At 41.6% G+C, this 17806-nt stretch overlaps 2 protein-coding genes across 2 annotated transcripts in view; one reads left to right on the forward strand and one right to left on the reverse strand.

Moving 5' to 3' along the window:
• The window catches only part of LOC106980266 (zinc finger protein 585A), a 404538-nt gene that overhangs the window by 172499 nt on the left and 214233 nt on the right, over positions 1-17806 (forward strand). The window lies entirely within an intron of this gene.
• Positions 1-17806, reverse strand: part of LOC106974760 (uncharacterized) — a 98225-nt gene that overhangs the window by 41302 nt on the left and 39117 nt on the right. The window contains 6 exon segments of the mRNA XM_027044792.2: positions 3929-4125; positions 4313-4504; positions 5127-5243; positions 5462-5637; positions 15570-15763; positions 16304-16621. Of these exon segments, the coding sequence (XP_026900593.2) occupies positions 3929-4125; positions 4313-4504; positions 5127-5243; positions 5462-5637; positions 15570-15763; positions 16304-16621 (1194 nt within the window).

Raw genomic sequence — 17806 nt, forward strand, 5'->3', positions numbered from 1 at the left:
ACCTAGGAATAAACCTAACCAAAGAGGTAAAAGATCTGTACGCTGAAAACAATAGAAAGCTTATGAAAGAAATGAAAGAAAACACAAAGAAATGGAAAAGCATCCCATGCTCATGGACTGGAAGAACAAATATTGTTAAAATGTCTATATTATCCAAAGCAATCTACACATTTAATGCAATCCCTATCAAAATAATACTAGCATTCAAAGGGCACCTAGGTGGGGTGGCTTAGTCGGTTAAGCGTCCGACTTCAGCTCAGGTCATGATCTCACAGTTTGTGAGTTCGAGCCCCACATCAGGCTCTGTGCTGACAGCTCAGAGCCTGGAGCCTGCTTCTGATTCTGCCTCCTTATCTCTCTGCTCCTCCCCCTGTTCACGCTCTGTCTCTCTCTCTCAAAAATAAATAAACATTAAAAAAATTTAAAAAATAATACTAGGATTCTTTACAGAGCCAGAACAAACAATCCTAAAATTAGTATGGAACCAGGAAAGACCCCGAATAGCCAAAGTAAAAAGAAAACCAAAGCTGGAGGCATCACATTCTGGACTTTAAAGCTGTACTACAAGACAGGATGGTACTGGCACAAAAACAGACACATAGATCTACGGAGCAGAATACAGAACCCAGAAACGGACCCACAAACGTATGGCCAACTAATCTTTGACAAAGAGAAAAGAGTATCCAATGGAAAAAAGACAGTCTCTTCAGCAAATGGTGCTGGGACAACTGGATGGTGACATAGAGAAGAATGAAACTGGACCACTTTCTTACACAATGCACAAAAACAAATTCAAAATGAATGAAAAACCTAAATGTAAGACAGGAAGCCATCAAAATCCTAGAGGAGAAAACAGGCAACAACCTCTTTGACCTCAGCTGCAGCAACTTCTTACAAGGCATGTCTCCAGAGGCAAGGGAAACAAAAGCAAAGAACTATTGGGAGCTCATCAAGATAAAAAGCTTCTGCACTGCAAAGTAAACAACAAAACTAAAAGCCAACTGACGGAATGGGAGAAGATATTAGCAAATAATATATCGGATAAAGGGTTATCCGAAATCTATAAATAACTTACCAAAGTCAACACCCCAAAAACAAACAATCCAGTGAAGAAATGGGCAGAGGACACAAATAAACACTTTTCCAAAGAAGATAACCAGATGACTTATGGACACATGAAAAGATGTTCAACATCACCCATCATCAGAGAAATACAAATCAAAACCACAATGAGATACCACCTCACACCTGTCAGAATGGCTAACATTAACAACTCAGACAACAACAGATGTTGGTGACAATGCGGAAAAAGAGGATCTCTTTTGCACCGCTGGTAGGAAGGCAAACTGATGCAGCCACTCTGGAAAACAATATGGAGGTTCCTCAAAAATGTAAAAATAGAACTACCCTACGATCCAGCAATTGCATTACTAGGTATTTATTCAAAGGATACAAAAATGCTTATTCAAAGTGGCATATACACCCCAATGTTTATAGCAGCACTATCAAAAATAGCTAAACTATGGAAAGAGCCCAAATGTCCATCGACTATGAATGGATAAAGAAGATGTATATATATAGAATGGAATACCACTCAGTCATCAAAAAGAATGAAATCTTGCCATTTGCAATAATGTGGATGGAACTAGAGTGTATTATGCTAAGCAAAATAAGTCAGTCAGAGAAAGACAAATATCAGATGATTTCACTCATACGTGGAATTTAAGAAACACAATAGATGAACATAGGGGAAGGAAGGAAAAATAAGATAAAAACAGAGAAGAGGGCAAACCATAAGAGACTCTTAAATACAGAGAACAAACTGAGGGTTCCTGGAGGGGAGGTTGGTGGGAGGATGGGCTAAATGGGTGATGGGCATTAAGGAGGGCACTTTTTGGGATGAGCCCTGGGTGTTATATGCTAGTGATGAGTCACTGGGTTCTATTCCTGAAATCAACTACACTATATGTTAACTGGAATTTAAATAAATAAATAAATAAATATCAGTCCAGTGTCTCCCCATCTCTCTCAACAACTCTTGTGACCCTCCTTCAGGAGCAGAAGGCAAAATCTTACCCAGGCCCACCTGCCTCCATGAACTGTAACACAGCACAGAAACTCAATATAATTTAACATAATACAAAGTCAGGAGGGGATGCCCACCATGAAATATTAAATCAATAAAGTTGCAGTGATGGGGATGGGGGAGGAATCATACAAGACTCTAGGGATGGGTTGCAAGTGGGTCCTGAGAAATTCCACATTCTGGCAGAGGTAGGAGGTGGGCAATCAGGCTTTGAAGAGAAAGGTAAGCCAAAATTCTATCAGTGCAAACACACACAATTAAGATCACACAAGGTCAAGTGAGGTGGGTTAAGAATGACAAAAAGCAGAGGAAGCAACTGAAAATGTGAAGGGGTTTCTGCATAAGCCATTAGGAGAGTAAATGCACCTCCAGGAAGTGTTTTAGCAGTATTTCTTCAATTAACAGGGCAAAGGTTGGGGCAGCAAGGAGCAGGCACTTCCCCTGGATCATCAATGTGAACCTGGCAGCCAGTTACTCTGAATGCTACCATTTTCCCTATGACAAATCAAAGCCACAGAGAGGTTCATTGGTAGGTTCAAGGTCAGACAGGTAATAAAGGCTGGATATGTGATCTGAATGAGGCTGTTGGCCTCCCAGGACTGTACCCGATGCTCAATGAGTAAAAATCAACCTCGCATAGTGATAAGTACAATCAAAATATCTCTCCAAATCCATCAAGTTATTCTTTTTGGTTAGTATTTGCTTTGTGAGCTAGACAAGGCAGAAGAAAAAGGAGAAAATGAAAACTCAGTAAACACATTTCTAAACTGATGCATGGTCAAAGAAGAAAATGCAATATTCCCAAGGAAAAAATTTCATTTGGCATAGGGACCTAAGCCTATATGAGGTCTGTCACCCAAAGTCATGAAATAAATCCTACCAAAATAAGAGATCCACTGAGTAATATTTTAAAGGAAGGTAGTGGGAAGGTCAATTTGGGAAGGTAGTGCTATTACCTATTATTAAAAGAGTCAAACCAGGGGTTTTTGTTTTTGTTTTTTAAACAAAACAAAAATCTCTAAATCTCCTTAACTAGCTGTTCCTTTTACAAAAACCACTCTCTATATATCTCTTCCCAAAAAATAAGATTTTAAAGAAATTGGGGAATTATTACTAAAATATAAAACTCAGTAACTTATTTTCCCTTAAAACAAACAAACAAAATTCCAAAGTAACTTGCTGTGCCTTTCACGGCAATTTCTCAAAATAAATGTTATGAAGCCTAGGACAATCAAAACTAAAAGTTGGGTTTAAAAAATTTTTTTTGACATTTATTTATTATTGAGAGACAGAGCACGAGCAGGGGAAGGGCCGAGAGACGGGGAGACGGGGAGACACAGAATCGGAAGCAGGCTCCAGGCTTTGAGCTGTCAGCACAGAGCTGGACGCGGGGCTCGAACTCACAAAACCTCGAGATCATGACCTGAGCCAAAGTTGGACGCTTAACCGAAGGAGCCACCCCGGCGCCCCAAAACTAAGAGTTAGTTTTAACATAAAATCCCCCAAGCTGCTATAACTGGCTGTCCTTATCACAGACATTCCACTAAATAATAGAGCTAATGAGAATGGAATTTTTTTAAAGGTTGGGCGCTATAGTATCAGTACATTCTAAACCAGGAATTTATTTAATAAACTTGACACCACTGGCCAACTGTTCCTGAAGGGCGTCCTGCAAAAAACAGCTGCCGAAAAATAAAAGGATGTTTTACCCGGGTGGACTGAAAAATGCTCGCTTTTACCTTTAATATCAAGACCCTGCCAGTCGGTGGTCGGGAAACCACGTGGAGCAGTCCCTGCGACGGCGCCCAAATCCGGTTAGAGCGGGCAGAGCTGAAGGTTTACCTCTGGGATTTGGAACCCTCGAGACTGCTGAAATCCCAGGCACGCACTACGCACCCGGAGGACTTCAGGGTGGCTGCGTCCCTCGTCGGGCGGTCTCTTGCCGGGACAACGCAAAAATGTGCAACAACGCTCAGCGCCATCTGCCAGTACGGCTTCTTCCGGCCCCGCGCTCGCCTGTGCCTTCGCGTGGGGACGGGCTTTCGGAAACGGTGGTCAAAGGCAAACCCGATTAAATGTTAATACACTGTACTCGGTTTCAAGGCCACACCGAAGAAGAAGGGAAGAATGAAGGTATCTCAAACATAGAGTCCTTAGCCAATGGATGTGCAAGGGAAGAGGGGTTCTCCTCTTCTTGACAAATAAAAAGCGTTTGCGGCCACCCACCTACAAACAATAACAAAAGTTTCTTGCGGGACCCTGGGCAAAAACGCTTGCCCTGGGCGCAGCATCTCGGCTTGCAATCATGTTTCGCGCTTTTGGCTTCATCTTCTCGGAGATTTGCACTCGGCGCAGGAGACCCTCTGGCCTTGTTACGACCCGTAAACTCCGAGACTCGACTTTGTACACGGCAGGTCTCTACCAGTGGGATAATAAATCATAAATAATAAAGGAAATGGACAGAGAAGATATTAATGAATAAAATCAGACGCTTGCGGTGAAGGGCCCCTTCTCTGCAAAAACCAAATCCAGGGGCAAGTTGCAGGTTTCTAACCAGCAATCAGAGTACAGAGGGGGCAGGTAGCAGGGCTTTGCATTTGATTCAAATAACTTGTCAGTAAAGTCCCAGGGTTTGCAGCCATTTTAATGTTCTCCAGTTTGCCTCAGTTCTGGGCGCAGCGCTTCGCTTATAGGAAGCCATGACCAACGGGTTTAATTTCAGCAAACTCCTTTTATGTAGGTATCTGGAACTCTCTTTGGAGGGAACAGTTTAAAATTTCCATTTCAAAGGGTCTGTGGCCTTCTTGCGTTTGTTTGTTTCCTCCCCTGGGACCCGCGAGCCACTCGACTCCAATCTCCACCCACAGAATTCAGAGCCCTATTCTGCTCCGCGACTGTTTTCCAAATAGAGGTAACAGTATCATGCAGACTGGCTCTCTGGTTCTGATCTGGGCATTTGCGTTCAAGTCCAGACAGTGCCATGCACTTGGACTGTGGTTTTGAGGGACAGGAGGACGGAAAGAGACCATGATTGACAGACCAGCGCTCCTAAGGCTGGACCTTCCAACAACAAAGGCGCTAAGGGGAGGCCTGCGAAGCGGGCCAATCAGGCTGTGAGTGACCGGTGGGGGCAGGTCCTCGCAACAGCAAAAGGTCCCTGGGAGGGAATCCACCGCACCAAGGGACGCTGAAGCGTTGCTTTGGGAACCAAGGGCCTTTCAGGTCTTGATTAGATCCTTTCTCCGAGAATTTTTCTGTTACTGGCTCATCTCCCTATGAGGTCCCAATGTGCCGATTTCCTTAGTGGAGTTTTCTCTAGTCTCGGGACTATTTCCTAAATCACTGCGCTAATCTCACTCGTCTGCCCCTGGTTACCGCAAGTATTTGTCGCGTGCTGGCCCTTCTCCCAGCTAGATTGGCTGTTTCGCTCGCTTCTCAGAGGGCATTTGGGATTTTGGAAGAGGGGGCAGGTCCGGGGTACCTGTTGTGGGGTAGGAGGGGAGGAGAGAGGACGGGCTTCTCCACACCTTTGCCCACGCAGGATCCCCAGGCTGTGACAGAAGAAATCATTGTCTTTTCCGGAATGTTTTAAATATGAGATACCTGGGAAGAGGGCAGAATTGGAGCCTGGTAGGAGCTGGGGAGGGGAGAGCATGGAAGGGTGGGATATGTGCCAACTAAGGCGGTGTCTTTATTCCGCTATCTTTATTTTACACCATACCTTTGCCTAGTCAGGTTTCCCAGTCTGTACTAGGCACACCTCTCTCTTCTACGGGGATCTGAGGGGGATATTAGTCCCCAGTCTCTCCTCCCTTGACTGGATTGGAATTGGTCCCAGAGGTTTTAATCTCAATTTACACATCTTGGGTGGAAGGGGTGGCGTCTTTGAACTTTTAAAATATTCAGTTTTTGCTGTTATATTTATCATTCTCTTCCTTTATGGATTCTGAATTTCGTTTCTTACATGCAAAGGTATTTTCATCCTTCGTTTAAAAAAAAAAAAACACCTTTAGGGGCGCCTGGGTGGCTCATGGTCATGAGCCCCTCCCCGTTCATGAGTTCTAGCCCCCTGTCGGTCTCTGTGCTGACAGCTCAGAGCCTGGAGCCTGCTTCAGATTCTGTATCTCCCTCTCTCTCAAAAATAAATAAACATTAAATAAAATTGTTTTAAAAACCCTTTATTTTCTTCTAATTATGTTAGAGTTCTGATTCTTAAATTTCTTTTGGAGTTGATTTTGGGGTACCATGTGAGGTAGAGATGAAATTGGGTGTCATCCTTGAGCAGGGGCCATGCTAATCTCTGTCATTCCAATTTTATGAGACCAGTGCTCTAACTGCTGGGCTACGGAGCCTGTCATTCCAAATTTAGTTATGTGCTGCTGAAGTGAGCACAGTGTGAGGTAGAGATGTAACTGGTTTTTTTTTTCCCAGATAAACAACTGTCCACACACCATTTACAGAACAGCCATTCTTTCCAGTCCTCTTTACATTTGTGTTCCTATCCCAATACCACTCTGAAGCTTTATGGAATATTTGGCTCCTGATAGGGCAAGTCTTTCCATTAATGTAATTACCTTCCAAAACTCTTCTGGCTCTTCGGGCCCATTTTGTCTTCCAACTGAGAACTGGTATGAGCTAGTGAATTCTATTTTTAAAAATTGATACTGGCATTCTGATTGCGATGGCCTAGAATTTAAAGATTACCTTAGAAAGAACTGACATTTTAACACTAAACCTACCTATCTAGAATTGGGTTATCTCTTTCCCTTTATTCAGGTCTTTTATGTCCTTCAGTAAAATTTGATACTTTTATTTATACAGATCTACCATTATTCTTTCTAGACTTTTCTCAGGCTTTATTCCAAGACTTATTTTTAGACCTGTCTAAGGTTTTATTTGTATGATAGTTTATATTGTGATTATATACTACATTTTCTAAGTGATTGTTACTAGTGTGTACATTTTTAAGAGTTGAACTTATTTATATTGAGTATAAAACATGTAGAAATAGGTAGTTTTGGGGTGGCCTGGGTGGCTCAGGCGGTTGAGCGCCTGACTCTTGATTTTGGCTCAGGTCATGATCCCAGGGTTGTGGGACTGAGCTCTATGTCAGGCTCTGTGTTGAGTGTGAGGCCTGCTTAAGATTCTCTCTCTCTCTCTCTCTCTCTCTCTCTCTCTCTCTCTCTCCCTCTCCCTCTGCCCCTCTCCCCTGCTCCCACACTCTCACTCTCTAAAATAAATAAAGGAATTAAATAAATAAATAAATAAATAAATAAATAAATAAATAAATGAAATACGTAGTTTTGCTTTGCTTAAATAAATTACACATACTGTTTTGTACTTGTTTTAGTTAGTTAACATTATTTCTTGGGAATTTTTCCATCTCAGTACATACAAGTATTTCAGTTTTTTTTTAAGCTGGTTAGTTTGGGGGCGCCTGGGTGGTTCAGTTGGTTAAGCATCCGACTTGGTCTCAGGTCATGATCTTGCAGTTTGTGAATTTGAGCCCGTGTGGGGCTCTGTGCTCACAGCTCAGGAGCCTGGAGCCTGCTTCAGATTCTGTCTCCCCCCTCTATCTGCCCCTCCCCCACCTGCACGCACTTTCTCTCTCTTATAAACATTAAAAAATTTGTTTTAAACTGCTTAGTTTCACAGTAAAGATGAGCCATGGTTATTTACCCATTCCCTACTGGTGGATATTTAAATTATTTTCAGTGTTTTGATTTCACTGCAACACTGTAATGAGTATTTTTAAAGTGTTACCTTTTTTCATTTATGTGATGTGACTTTTGCTTTAGGTTGGAATTGCTCACCAAAGAGTCTGTGCATTTTGACTTTTCACAGGCACTGTGAGACTGTCTGGTCAAATATTCTTTCCCAGAAGCCACCTATTAGGGTGTCTGCTTCTGCCACAGCTGCCAACATGACCACTCAGGACCATTTGTGGCCCCTTGGACTAGTGGACTCCCATTGGTCTGTAGCTGGGGACAGAGGTGGGGGGCGGGGGATGAAGAATAGGCTTCTGTGTTTTCCTCCCCTTGTGTTGGCTGATCTTTCCTTCTGGAATTTCTCTAAGATGAGAACATAGTAGACCTTCAGAATCCTCCATGCCCTTCATTTGTTGCTTCATAGCTGTCAACTGCACTGAATCCAGAAAAATTCCTCAGATCTATCTTCCTGTTCAACATATGCATTTAAACTGTATTCATTTTGGGGAGCCTGGGTGGCTCAGTCTGTTAAGCAGCTTACTTCAGCTCAGGTCACGATCTAGGCTCAGGTCATGATCTCGCAGTGCATGGGTTTGCAGTCCATGGGTTCAAATCCCTCGTGGGGCTCTGTGTTGACAGCTCAGAGACTGGAGCCTGCTTCAGATTCTGTGTCTCCCTCTCTCTCTGCCCTTCCCCCGCTTGCATTCTGTCTCTCTCTCAAAAATAAATAAACATTTAAAAAATTTTTTTAAATAAACTGTATTCATTCTTCCATCCAGCCCATTTATTACGCTTTTAATTTCAACAAGCTCATTTTTATTTTCCAAGTTATTTTAAAGTAGTAACTTCTCATATTTCACTGATCAGAGTAATTAGACTCATTCTAATATTCTGCCCTGTTTTCTTTATTAGCCATCTGCCTTGGTTCTGTAAGTGCTTAACTTTTTAACTACAATCTACCATAGAAGACGCAAAAATAGTATAGAGACCTTCAGTGTGTTAACATCTTCCCCTAAATATTAACATCTTATAGAATCTCGGTATAATTATCAAAACCAAAAAATTAACATTGTACAACAATAAGTAGCTTTTTCCTATTAGGGTATTTATGTTTAACATATTTGTATGCTTAATATTTAAACTCACTGCTCCCTTCATATTCAAGAAATCCTATTTATTTTGCTTTCTTGTTCTCTTATTCCTGACTTTTGTTCCACTCATTTTAGTTTCTTCCCATATAGTGATACAGAATTTTAATCCCTTTGCCTTATTTAATATTATTCCTTGCTTCCTATTTGTCTGATATTATTGCTACACTTGAAACTATTTTGTTAACACTTTCTTGTGATACCATTTTAAAACGTCTTTTTATTTTCAGCGTGTATGAATCTGTTTTGGCTGTCTCTTATAAACACCATGTAGCTGGAAATTTCTTGTCCAATGTTAGAGTCTTTCTCTTTTCATCCAATAATTCAACATTCTTCTAAGGAATCAAAAGTAATAGTTTTTTTAAAAGCAATGTTAAGCTATTACTACACAGCAGGCTCATGTACAGATTTTACATGGATTGTAAAAAAAAGGACTATGCCATTCCATGCTAAAAAATATATATAGGGGCACCTGGCCAGCTCAGTCAGAAGGGTGTGTGACTCCTGATCTCGGGGTCATAAGTTTGAGCCCCATGTTGGGTGTAGAGATCCCTTAAATAAATAAATAAACATATATTATATATATATATGAGAGAACATATATGTTCTTTATATACATACATATATATATATATATATATATATATAGAGAGAGAGAGAGAGAGAGAGAGAGAGAGAGATACAATTACTCCTATTATTTAAATGTATAAAATAAGACCAGAAAAGGCATTAGAAGAATTTGCCTCATGTAACACAACAAATGGAAAGAATGGATTTGTACCCACAAAGACTGGCTTCTGAGTCCACAAGCTTGGTCACCATGATATACTGCTACATTTTTAATTTTTTTAAAGTTTATTTATTCGAGAGAGAGAGAGCACGCGTGCAAGCAGGAGGAGCGGCAGAGAGAGAGGAGAGGGAATCCCAAGCAGGCTCAGCACTGTCAGCGCAGAGTCTGATGTGGGGCTTGAACTCATGAACCATTGAGATCATGACCTGAGCTGAAATAAAGAGTCAGCTACTTAAATGACTGAGCCACCCAGGTGCCCCTATACTGCTACTTTTATACTCTTTTTAAAATTTTGCTGTATTTTTCCCTCTCCCTTTGGGCATTTTTAATCAGTTTTCTTCACCTTTCCCTGTTTAATTATATATGGAAAAGTCAGTATTTCCCCTCCACTTCATCCTCTAACTCAATTCCAATGTTAACAAGATGATGAACATCTTTCCACAATGTTCTCCAGGATTCATATAAGTATTTGAAAACATTCAAAAGTATACACAAAGTTTTGTGTTTTCATTATTTTATTATAAATGATTTCAGTTTTTTCATATAATAATTTACCGTGGCTATCACTTCAGAACAGTAGATAAAACAAACAAACAAAAAGAACTGTAGATAATGAGCAAACTCATCCCTTGTAAGAGTTAAAGTATCCTCCATTATATGATAGGCTATAATAGGATAATAATAATTTAAGATGTTGAAATACTTTTGTTACTAAAACTAAAGCTTCAATAAATTATTTTTACTTGTATCTTTATGAGTTTTGGTTTTTTAAAATTTTTATTATGTTTCTTTATTTTTGAGAGGCAGAGAGAGACAGAGCGTGAGTGAGGGAGGGGCAGAGAGAGAGGGAGACACAGAATCCAAAGCAGGCTCCAGGCTCTGAGCTGTCAGCAAAGAGCCCAATGTGGGGCTCAAACCCACAAACTGTGAGATCATGACCTGAGCCGAAATCAGACGCTTAACCGACTGAGCCACCCAGGCGCCCCTTTATGAGTGTTTACTAGAGAAGGCCCTAAGATTCACCTCTGATTTACCTTCAGGCTCTATCCAACCAGGAAGTGAAAATCAAGGCATAGTTGCCAAATGCCTAAGTGTTGAAATTGTGCCACAACACACACACACACACACACACACACACACACACACACCATCTGCAAAGACTAGGGCATTATTTCTGGTTCCAGGGAAAGAAAATTTCTATTGAATCACTAGTTCACCAGTAGAACAAGAGACTTCTATGGCCACATACAACAATGAATTTAGACTTTACAAAATTAGTTCAGAAAAGCCAGTAAATGAACAAATATCAACAACTATAACAAGCAACCAAAGTAAACCTAGGGAACGGGGCAAATATAATCTCCAGAGTTGTCATAATAGTCAGGAGTTCTGGTTTTTAACGAAAAATTATAAAGGGAGAAGTCCTTTAGGCTTAACCAAAATGTCACTACACAATAACTCAATCCACATGAAGAAATAAAGAACACTTCAGGCACCTGGGTGGCTCAGTCAGTTGGGTGTCCAACTCTGACTCTTGATTTCAGCTCAGGTCATGATCTCATGGTTCATGAGATCGAGCCTTTGTCGGGTTCTGTGCGGACAGCTCAGAGAATGGAGCCAGCTTTGGATTCTTTTTCTCCCTCTCTCTGCCCCTCCCCCACCTGCATGCACATGTGTTCTCTCTCTGTCTCTCCCTCTCTCTCTCAAAGTAAATAAACTTAAATAAAATAAAATAAAATAAAATAAAATAAAATAAAATAAAAGGGCAAAGGACTTGAATAAACATTTCTCTAAAGAAGATATTCAAATAGACAATAAACACATGAAAAGAAACTCAACATCATTAGTAATTATAGAAATGTAAATGAAAACCACAATAAAATATCAACAGCCACCAACACAGCTATGATTTAAAAAAAGGGGGGGGGGGGAGGGTGACAACAGGGTAGCTTTAGTCGGTTGAGTGTCCAACTTCGGCTCAGGTCATGATTTCACCGTTGGTGGATTCAAGCCTGCATTGGGCTCTGAGCTGACAGATTTTGCTTCGGATTCTGTGGCTCCCTCTCTCTGCCCCTTGCCCACTCACACACTCTCTCTCTCTCTCAAAAGTAAGTAAATATTAAAAATATTTTTAAATACAATCTATTATCTAAAATGTCCATTTCCCAACAAAAATTGTGAGGCATGCAAATTAACAGAAAAGTATGACCCATACCCTGGAAAAGCAGGCAAGAGAAACTGCCTTGTCAGATTCATCAGAAAAAGACTTCAAAAGAGCCATTACAAACATGCTCACAGACCTAAGGGAAACCATGATTAAAGAAGTAAAGGAAAGGCCTGAGTGGAGGGGGAAATAGGGAGTTATAGTTCAATGGGTATAGAATTTCAACTCTGCAAGATAAAAAGTTCTCAGGCTGCCTGAGTAGCTCAGTTGAGTGTCCGACTTCAGCTCAAGTCACTATCTCATGGTTTGTGGGATCAAGCCCTGCATCTTGCTCTGTGCTGACAGTGAGAAGCCTGCTTGGGATTCTCTCTCCCTGTCTCTCTGCTCCTCCCCACCTCACTCTCTCTCTTTTTCTCTCAAAAAAATAAACATTAAAAAACAAAAAACAAAAAAAAAAAGCTCTAGGGGCTCCTGGGTGGCTCAGTTGATCAGTCAACTCTTGGTTTCCATTCAGCCATGATCTCAGTTTGTGAGTTTGAGCCCTGCGTCGGGCCCTGTGCTGACAGTGCAGAGCCTGCTTGGGATTCTCTTTCTTACTCTCTCTGCAGCTCTCCCCCCTCAAAATATATAAACAAACTTTTAAAAATAAATAAATAAATAAATAGTAAATATTTCTGAAGATTAGTTGCACAACAAAGTGCATATAGTTAACACTATTGTACTACTGTTCACTGAAAAATGGTTAAAATGGTTAATTTTGTGTTATGTGAGGTTTTTTTAAGGCTTTATCTTTTAAGAGCAGTGTAAGGTTCACAGAAAAATTGAGGGGAAAGTACAAAGATTTCCCAAATATCCCCTGCTTCCACACATGCATGGTCTCTTCCATTGTCAGCATCCCCACTGGATATATTTGGTACAATTGATGAACCTACATTGACACATCATAATCACGCAAAGTTCATAGTTTCCATTAGAGTTCACTCTTGATTTTGCACATTCTATGGCTTTGGGCAAATGTATAATGTTATGTATCCATTATTACGGTATCATACAGAGTATTCTCACCACCCTAAAAACCTTCTGCGCTCTACCTATTCATCACTTCCCATCAATCCCTGGTAACCGCTGATCTTTTTACTGTCCTCATAGGCTTTGATATACCTTCCATATGACATATACATATGACTTCTCAAAATGAAAAGAGAGAGGACCCAAATAGGTAAAACCATGAATGAGAGAGGAGAGATCAGAAGATGCGTGCCAAAGTAATTAGGGATAAAAGACATGATGATGTCTGCAACTTACTCTCAAATGATTCTGAAAATTATAAATATATAGAGATACAAAGATAAAGAAACTGGGCAAAAGTTGGCAACTGATGAATGTGAGTAAAGGGAATGTTGGTGTTCTTGTACTATTATTGCAATTCATCTATAAACTTGATGCTATTTAAATTTTAAAATCTTCTGCAGTAAAAAACAAAAACAAAAACAAAAACCTCAACAAGGCCTACAAGCCCTCAAGAAAAGACAGCACTTCTCAATGTACACAGCAGACACTGGGGCTTGTGGAAGAGATACTGAATCATTTGTGAACTAAATTAATGGAAAGTAGGGGCAAAGGTTAAGGTGTGCCAGGGTTCCGATATGGTGGTGAGGTAGGGAGAGTACATTGAGGAGGGAAAGAGGACTTTCTTAAAGCTGTTCCACGTTTCATATTTGTCTTAGAGACTTAGTGGGCTCTGCAAAGCAGTAAATAAACACATGTCATCTAACTGGGGGAAGAGCTTACTGCATGAAAGAGGTTAAATCCCACTCACTGGGGTCTCGCTGCCAGGAACTTAGGGGCCATTTTCTCCTCTCTTCACAGATCTCTCAGGGCCAGCAGATTCCAAGAGGGCAGAATAGGGAGGTAGGAGCAGTGAGGATTGAGTCACATGCCAGAAATCCTCATACCCAGTCTCTGCAGATCCACTCTACCTAAAAGGAAAATAAAAGTATTAATATAAAGTCCAGAAATAAACCCACAATCATATGGCCTATTAATCTTTGACAAAGCAGGAAAGAATATCCAATGGGAAAAGGACAGTCTCTTCAACAAATGGTGTTGGGAAAACTGGACAGAAGCATGCAAAATAACGAAACTGGACCACTTTCATCACACACAAAATTCAACATGGATTAGAGACCTAAATGCGAGATCTGAAACCATAAAAATCCTAGAAGAGAATACAGGCAGTAACTTCTTTGACATCAGCCATAGCAACATCTTTCTAGATATGTTACCTGAGGCAAGGGAAACAAAAGCAAAAATAAATGATTGGAACTACATCAAAATAAAAAACTTCTGCACAGCAAAGAAAACAATCAACAAAAACTAAAAGGCAACCTACAGAATGGGAGAAGATATTTGCAAATGACCTATCCAATAAGGGGTTAGTATCCAAAATAAAGAACTGATATAACTCAACACCCTAAACACAAATAATCCAATTGAAAAATGGGCATTAGACATGAACATACATTTCTCCAAAGAAGACACACAGGTGGCCATAATGAAAAGATGCTCATCATCACTTATCATTAGAGAAATGCAAATCAAAACTACAAAACTACAATGAGATCACCTCATACCTGTCAGAATGGCTAAAATCAACAACACAACAACAGGTGTTGGAAAGGATGTGGCGAAAAAGGAACCGTCTTGCACTATTGGTGGGAATGTAAACTGGTGCAGCCACTGTGGAAAACAGTATGGAAGCGCCTCAAAAAGTGAAAAATAGAACTACCTTGTGCAATCACACTACTGAGTATTTATGCAAAGAATACAAGAACACTAATTCAAAGAGATACATGCACCCAATGTTTATAGCAGCATTATTTACAACAGCTAAGATATGGAAGCAGCCCAGTGTCCATCAATTGATGGATAAAAAAAATGTGGGATTTATATTTATATTTATAATGGAATATTATTCAGCCATAAAAAAAGAATGAAATCTTGCATTGTAATTACATGGATGGAACTAGAGAGTATAATGCTAAGCAAAATAAATCAGAAAAAGACAAAAACCATACGATTTCACTCATGTGGAATTAGGAAACAAAACAAACAAAGGGAAAATGAAAGAGAGAGAGAAATCAAGAAACAGACTCTTAATTATAAAGAATTGATGGTTACCAGAGGGGAGAGGGTTGGGCGATGGGTTAAATAGGTGATGAGGATTAAGGAGTGCACTTGTAATGAGCACTGGGTGATACATGGAAGTCCTGAATCACTATATTGTACATTTGAAACTAATATAATATTGTATGTTAACTAACTGGAATTAAAAAACTAAAAGAAACCCAAAAAACAAAAACAACCTCCACCTGCAAGACCATAAAGAATGTAAAGAATCTCTGCACAACCAGGCTGTGATTCAGGGCTCATCTGTTACTAAACTCACATCTCCACCTTTAACATGTGGAGCTATAACTTCCACTGGGACAACAAAGTTAAAGCAACATCTCTACAGCCTTTGTGGCCAGGAGTACGGGGAATTCTCTTTTGCAGATATCTGTGCTGGTGATTATAAGGTGTGATACTCCTGGCTTCACTGCCGCCAGAAACAAGTCCCCAGGATTAGGTCTTTTAACTCCACAGCACCTGGGTGTGTAGCGAAGCTGCTGACCCCCTTGAGCTCTGGGGCTTCTCAGATGCAAAGTAGGGGCAGTCTTTTGGCAACCCACAGAGGGCCTGGCCAAAGGAACAGCCCACCCTGGTGTCCAGGACAACCTGCCCATCGCTCTGATAACACATCCCCTGGCCCACTTTCGGAAAAGCCCTCTGAGTCAGAGGTGAAGGTGGTCTCATAGGAAGGAACATCTACAAGGAAAGTGGGGACTCTGACCCCCCTCCTCAAAGTCCAAGACACATCTCCAAATCCTGGGATGCCAGAACACATTCTCACCCTGAAGACCCCACCACATCCCCAAACCAGGGGCATCCACTTCCTAACTCCTCCCTCATCTCCCAAACCCCAAAGTACACAGATCTAGCCACGAACCACAAACACCTAAGAACATAGAGCCCCAGACGGTCCCCCAAATCCCTGTACTACCTACCTCACTGTCCTCTCCCCCAACCTGGGGTTGTCGTGTCGCAGCTGCCCCCAAACCAAAATACCCGGCGAGATTTGTCCCTTAAATCCAAGGACCCCTGTCTTCTGCCCCCCAACCCACCAGCCCACCAGCCTGGGAACACAAAGTCGTAGCCATCCTCCACATCTCAACAGAACCAAGAAGATCCTATATCATCCCTCAGACCTCGCGACCGCCGAACGTTTTTCGTTCGTCCTTCGCACGACCCGGGTACTCTCGGCTATTCCTGCCGCCATCAGCGCCCCCGTAAGACTGGGGGACTCACCTCTCCAGGTATCCGCCTGGAGGTCTTGGGCACGGAGACCGCCACTAGACTTTCACCGGGCGCGTCTCCCGGAACCAGCCCTGCCCACACGCACCGCGGAATAAGACCCAGCGGCTGATGCCTTGGTGCACGGCGGTGCGCGGGTCCGGCGGATGGACCACATCTCCCAGAAGCCCCCGCGCAGGCCGGGGGCGCGCAGGGAGCCCCTCCCGGAGACCCGGGCAGACCCGTGCAGGTGAACCCAGAGTCTCTGCCGGGGACATCCCCTTTGGCAGGGCTGGACCCGCAAACACAAAAACGGACACGTGCCTCCGCCGTCTGCAATCAGGTATAAAAAATACCAGTAATTACTCTATCCAGAGATAGCTGTATATAAGCTTATATCCTTTATATGAATATTTATGTCATCTTAACCTTTTTAAATCAAAAATATATTGAACATTAAGTGTTCTTCCGCAGTATTTTGTAAATTCTACATGCCGCTTATGTAATTGTCTTATCTTCTTGTCATTAGGTTTTTTCAAATTACTGGTATTACAGCCACCATACAGTGTGTTTGGCAGAGCTCAAAGGCAGGCACGGGAGTGGGAAAACTTTATAGTTGAAAAGAGAAGGCTTCAGGAATACATTGATTGGTTATTGGTATAGAGAAGCTGGAGGTGACTAATGAGAAGCAGTCCATTTTATATGACTGGTTTGAAGATAGAATTTGGCTTTCTGTGGTTGGTCCTGAACTGGATGCAGAGACAGAGGGGAAAAAAAAATTAGGGAAGCTAGCAGTCATTGTCCAAATCCTGGATGTTGTGGGCTGATTGCTGCCAAGGTCGTAGGTTGGTTTCCTGTTGGAAACTGGTTGGCTGCTGCAGAGTTTGTAGGTCAGAATTCTGTTTTATAGACGATCTGTTTGTATATATCCACTCTGTCAAGTTTAATGGTTCCAAACAACAGCACTCATTTATTATCTTTCATGGTTTCTCTCGATCAGAAATTCTAGAACAATCTGGCTGGACAGTTTGTGCTGGAATTTTTCATGATAGCTGTGCACAGTTCCGGGAGCCACTGGGGGCTGGCTGGGCATCTCTCTTATTTCATGTAATCTCTGGGGTTCTATGTGGTCTTTCTGTGTGGGCTACTTTGGGCTTCTTAACAGCATGGTAGCCTTAGACATCTTACATTGCACCTCAAGGTTCTAAAGGCAAGAGTCCCAAGAAAGATCCAGATGGAAGCTGTATCACTTTTTACGCCTAGCCTCAAAATCACATAGCATCATTAACACTGTGCTCATGATTTAAAAGGCCTATCCAGATTCAGTGGAAAGGGAAAGTGCCTCTACTTCCTTACGGGAAAGTGGCAAGGTTCTGGAAGACCATCTGACACGAAAAATATAGTTGTGGTCATTTTTGGAAAATGCAATTTGCCAGGCGCCTGGGTGGCTCAGTCTGTTAAGTGTCCGACTTTGGCCCAGGTCATGATCTCGTGCTTCATGGGTTCGAGCCCTTGTCG

The sequence above is a fragment of the Acinonyx jubatus genome, chromosome E2 (assembly GCF_027475565.1).
Source record: "Acinonyx jubatus isolate Ajub_Pintada_27869175 chromosome E2, VMU_Ajub_asm_v1.0, whole genome shotgun sequence".
Lineage (NCBI taxonomy): Eukaryota > Metazoa > Chordata > Mammalia > Carnivora > Felidae > Acinonyx > Acinonyx jubatus.